Below are 5,632 nucleotides of genomic sequence, written 5' to 3'. Positions count from 1 at the left end.
CATCTCACTTTAAGCGGGGGTGTTAGCACGTTAGTGAATAACTCATTTCAAAGTCTTCAAACTCTCGGACTTACAACACTTACCATTAACGATGTAAAAAATTTACATAGAACAGAGCTAGATGCCTTCCAACATTTACTTAATCTCCAGTCGCTAAGAATTTCTGCAACAGAACAAGGTATAGAAGTCACATTACGAAGCTTGTACCCGTTTCGAAATCGTTCCTTGAAGACTCTGTACTTTCATGATATTAGCAAATCTCAATTCATCGGCGGGGCTTCTAAGTGTTCGGATAGTGTGATAGACGCTTTCAAGGCGGAATTTTTGTCCCAAATATGTGTGGAAAATTTCTACTTAATGAACAGTGAGGTGTTTGTTGTGGAGGGTAACACACTGACTGGACCTCTGTGGCAAAAATGTCTCCAGACTTTGGATGTGTCAAATAATCCTCTGATCGGAGATCGGATTACCCTTTGGCAATTTCAGAGATTTAAAGCTATCAAAGTTTTCAATGCAGCGAATCGAAAAGACACAGCATTCACGTTACAAAGGTGGAGCAACAATCTTGTTACTGGAGCTAGATCATGCAGACAGAAACGTGTGGAGAATGTTGCACTCACGACTACCGATGTTTCAGAGTCAGGTCCTACCAGTTCTTTTCCAACTGATATAGCTGAGAGCAGAAATCTTGAGGCATTCACAAGCAGGAAACTGGAGGAATCCTCACGTAGCACAAGTTACGAGCATGGGAACATGGACAATTCTCAACAATGCGAAACACCCCCAGGCGAAAGGATCTCAACGATTTACGTGCATTTTCCTAAGACTCTCGAAATAGTTCACTTGGAGAGTTTTAGCAGCAGCATGGGACCCGTTACTAAAGACATAACAGTGACAGGCGGAGAAAATCTACGAGAACTCTACATTTCTGGGAACAATTTGCGTCATTTCTCTGGGACCATCAAAGGATTCAGTGGTCTTGAGATCTTGGACATTTCCTACAACGACTGCTCCGACATTTCCCCAGTGTTTTTCCAGTCCCTGGCAAGCGTGAAAATCCTCAAGATGAGAGGGACTCTGTTAGACAGCATGTTTATGTCCACACACAGCGAGCAGTTGTTCCGATCTCTGACACAACTCAAGTCTCTGGACCTGTCCAACAATCAGCTAAACCTTATGGCCGGAGGCACTTTTCAGAATAACTATCAGCTCCAGACCCTAAACTTAGCAAACAATCGGTTCACAACCGTCCCTGTGGACTTGACTCTTCTCCCCAATCTGACCTACTTAGACCTCAGCGGTAACTCCATTTCCCAACTGGGCGTGAAGGACATGCAGTTAGTCGAACTACACGCTGGCACAGTCACAGAATTCTCCCTTCACCTAACGGGAAATATTATGGTGTGTACTTGCTCCAGTATACAGTTCCTCACCTGGCTCCAGAACACAAAGGTCAACTTGGACAGACCCATGACCTACAGCTGTCTCACGGAGAACGGGACGCTGACCACCACTGCTGACTTCTCTGACGTCAGAGCTCTGTGGCGGAAGTGCCAGGGGCAAACCGCCCTCCTGATCTCTGTTATCCTCCTGTGTCTCATGTCTCTTGGATTTGTGGTGACCATTTTGTGTTGGAAGATGAAAACACGACTCAAGTCTTTCATCTACAGGGTTTTCCTTCAAGGTTTCGTCCTGCACGGCCCACGTGATTACCGACTCGGCGTTTTTATCGGCTACGCTGACGCTGACACCAGGCTGGCCTGCTTCACTCTCAGAGATTTCATCCAATCTCGACTAGGTCTATCTGTCTATGTCAGGGACATTAACCTACTTCCGGCCTCAGATATGGCCGAATCCATCGTGGACGCCGTGAATTCCAGTTGGAGAATTGTCTTACTTGTGACGTCAGATTATCTGGACCGAGAGTTGTGGTCGTATTTCACCATGAAAACAGCTGCCTACACAGTCAGTCCGTCCAACCCGGGCCTGATCGTTGTTCTGTTGGAGGAAACCGTTCGTCACCGGATCCCGGCCTGTCTTCTTCGTGCACTTGAGGAAGACTGCATTCTGTATATCCCTCCCTCCCGACACTTGTCACGTGACATAGAAGACAGGCTGGCTCGGTTACTTCTTCCTTCTCACAGCTATTGATGGTTCCGGCAACAATAGCCGTCGTTGAGAGCACTTAAGGAAGACAGCATTCTGTCTATCCCCCCACCCCCCTTTCCACGATGCGCATCACGTGGGCGCATGCGCAGACTACAAGACTTGCTTCAGACTGAATAGCCAGTTGTCCCAAATTGTTCTGAGAAATTCTGTTAAATGTTCTCTCTCTCTCTCTCTCTCTCTCTCTCTCTCTCTCTCTCTCTCTCTCTTTCTCTCTCTCTCTCTCTCTCTCTCTCTCGTTCTCTCTCTCTCACCCTTCCTTCCTCTCTCCCTCTCTACCTCTCCAACTCTCTCTACCTCTCTTCCTTTCTCCTTCTCTCCCTCAAACTTTCTCTCTCTCTCTCTCTTTCTCTCCCCAACTTTCTCTGTCTCTCTCTCTCGTTCTATATCTCTCACTCTCTCTCTCTCGTTCTCTCTCTTTCTTTCTTTCTTTCTTTCTCTCTTTCACTTTCTTTCTCTCTCTGTCTTTCATCTCCCCCCACTTTCTCTCACTTACTCTCCCACGTCTCTCTATGTATATCTCTTTCTCTCTTTACGTTGTTTGTTTTCCATTCAAAAGCGACCCTTCCTTTGTAACAGTTTTGGTGGATGCCTATACACCAATCTGCAGTTTTGGAGATAATGCTTCCAAGGTACTTTACTCATTCTGCACGAGGTTCTCCATAAACAGTGTTTGGAGTAGTTTCTGATGATAATCGCAGCACTTCTGTTTTGGACACATTAATTACAAGGTCAACTTTTACCGCAGCTCTTGCTAATTCATTTGTCTTTAGTTGCATTTCATGTACTGTGGTATTTCATAGACAATTGCCATCCGCAAAATCTAAAGCTAAATCATATGTGCCATTTGTCCATTCAATGCCTGTTTCACTTTGCTCTGTCTCGTTACAAAATCGATCACGATTCCAAAAAGGACTCGTGATAATATACAACCTTGTTTAAATCTAGCAGTTACTTCAAGATGGGAAGATAGTTTTCCCTTAACAAGGACACAATCGCTTGTTTTTTGGTATATTTTGATCTCATAAACTTATTATTTTTAGTTGGGATGCTATAAATTGCAAAAACTTTCCACAGTGCCTTTCGGTCTATAATGTTACACGCATTTTTATGTGTACAAGTAATGTGTTTGTGTACGCCACTATTTTTTTAAAAAAGAAATCCCCAAGGAGATCGCTGAAGTAGAATTAATTATTTATCAATTTTATTTTTATTTAACACACGCTATTCCAACGGTGCACTGACAAAAACACTGTCGTCAATTAGTCACGACTGTAGTGGCAGTCGAAAGCAATGCCTGATCTTTATCATCTAAGGTCTAGATTGTCGTGCTAAAGACCTAGCTTGTTAAATCTATTACAATCAAACGTATCCTTCATTGGGCTCTAAGACGTGACAAGTGTTATGTAGACAGGGACCGGAAGCGAACTAACTTTTGTGGTGTAGCGAGTTGGCCCTTTGCCGTCGCATGCAGAAGACCCGAGTTCGATTCCGGGACAGGGAGGATATATTATATCGAGAATCTTGGTCTTTCTACCGGAATTTTATATTCCTTTCAGCCCAGTTTGGCACTGACAGGCAGGGTCGAAACTGATCTTCTGAATGATCGATCATATTTGTGTATGTATATATATTTATGAGGGTGTAAAAAAATATAGTTAGGAAATAGAAATTAAGAAAACATTTGAGTTTTGTAGATATATTTTTATTGGGGTTGTGGCGGAATCAGATTATGATAATTTCCACCAAAAAATGTCAAGGACAAATGCTAGAAACCGAACAAAAAAAAAGACCCCACAAACCCCCCACCCACCCCAAGAAAAACACAATAAAAAACACATACAAATACAAATAATAAAAATAAAACCACCACGTAACTAAAACTCGAAGAGAAGAGCTCTCCTACTTCCTTTTGGGAGGTCATGGGGTCACAAGAGATTCAGGCGTTTCTTATGAAGTCATGGGAGGTCATCGGATGTCAGACAGGTCATGCGCTACATCAATAACTTTGTTTTGTTGGAACTGAACACGAGAACAGACGTGAGGGATGTTGGTGTGAGAAGACTTCCGGTCATCTCTGCGGAAATGTGTCTGTCGTAGCGGCGGGAAATCTCCTACAAACTGCAACATAAGTTAAGGACCACATTGACAGACAGCCCTGATTTGTAAAAATCCGAAAAAAAGACGCAAGTAAAGTTACAAATTTGTTTGCTCTGAAAGTGTTAATGAGTTAACAATGCATACTGCACTGCTTCCTAAAGGGGCAAAACCACCACGCGCAGCATGGAAATCCTCGGGGAATTATATCCAAATTTATTGAAAGTGGTCCTCAACTTATGTTGAAGTCTGCATTTTAAAATCTAAGTCGGTGGACATTTTTAAACAAAAGTGTGTGTGAACGTTGTCAGATTTCCTCTGTTCTGTTAGTCTCAGGCAGGAGCATAAATTTCAAGATCTTTCACTGCAACAACCTTTTGGCACATTGGTTGTAAATCAAAGAGACGTTAAGCTTAGGGTGATCTTGTTGTTAGTCTTTTGAGGACTCAAAGTGAAATCTTTTTCTTCTTCTTCTGTATATCAAAAAATTAATATTTGAATCAGCTTCTTTATTGTTGGCAAGAAGAAATCGAAAAAAGACTGTCTTTGATAACTGAATACATTTTTAGCAAGTGTGCTTCTCATTCCGTCCATTTTTTTTAAAAACTGAAAAACAAAAAACAAACAAAACCCAGAAACAAAAGCAAACAAACAATAAAACAAATAATAAAACAAAACTAGCAAACCTTAAAACAAATTCCGAACAAAACAATCAGTATTCGAAATAGAGGGGGCACATTTCGTGGTTATCGACGGGGCGAATTTTCATTTCCACGAAGGTGATTGGGTCGGAATAGCCAGACCAATCCAAGCCGTCAGCTTTGTTGACGTGGGTGGCCCAGCGTCCGTTCGGGTTGACCAAGTTACATGATGTGGTATACCACCATCCTGCGTGGTACTGGTCCGCGCAGTGGACATTTTTATTCAGGTCGTTGTCCCTGTCATTGGCAGAGAATGCTTGACCGCTGACGCCGGACATGTGGTCAACAGCGTTACCCCAATATCCGGAAACAAAGATGGTGTAGTTTTCCTTGTTTCCCAACACTCTGAACCGGTCGTAACTGGCGTAGTAGCTGGTATTTTTAGTGATAAAGTCCAACCTCATCTCGTGTCTTTTCTGCGGATGAGAAGGGCAGCTGGAGTTAACTCATAGAGTAGTCGGCTTGTGGTCACGTACACAACGCTGAAAGACAAACTGTTCTGGTGGGATTTCAGAAGAAAAGAAGCATGGCTTCGTTATTTATAGTCATTTTTTTTCCATTTTTTTTTTGTTCTGACCTTTTAGCAACAACGTGTGTACACACACACACACACACACACACACACACACGTTGTTGCTAAAAGGTCAGAACAAAAAACAAAAATTGAA

The 5,632-nt window shown here is 42.7% G+C and overlaps 2 protein-coding genes across 2 annotated transcripts in view; one reads left to right on the top strand and one right to left on the bottom strand.

Annotated features, from left to right (window-relative positions):
- Positions 1-2,380, top strand: LOC101855917 (toll-like receptor 4; the record flags this gene model as incomplete). Its single annotated transcript, XM_013090032.2, is given in 1 exon segment — positions 1-2,380. A coding segment is annotated over 1 exon segment (2,151 nt), but the record flags the coding sequence as incomplete, so codon positions are not given.
- A 2,519-nt stretch (positions 2,381-4,899) lies between these two features.
- Positions 4,900-5,632, bottom strand: part of LOC101855689 (fibrinogen C domain-containing protein 1-A) — a 7,989-nt gene continuing 7,256 nt past the window's right edge. Inside the window, exon 4 of the mRNA XM_005111763.1 lies at positions 4,900-5,380. Coding sequence (XP_005111820.1) covers positions 4,976-5,380 — 405 coding nt within the window. The 3' untranslated portion in view covers positions 4,900-4,975. The remainder of the gene's footprint in view (positions 5,381-5,632) is intronic.

This window comes from Aplysia californica, unplaced genomic scaffold, assembly GCF_000002075.1.
Source record: "Aplysia californica isolate F4 #8 unplaced genomic scaffold, AplCal3.0 scaffold01115, whole genome shotgun sequence".
In the NCBI taxonomy this organism is placed as follows: Eukaryota; Metazoa; Mollusca; class Gastropoda; order Aplysiida; family Aplysiidae; genus Aplysia; species Aplysia californica.
Note: the sequence above shows the minus strand (reverse complement) of the source record. Positions and strands in the feature narration are given on the sequence as shown.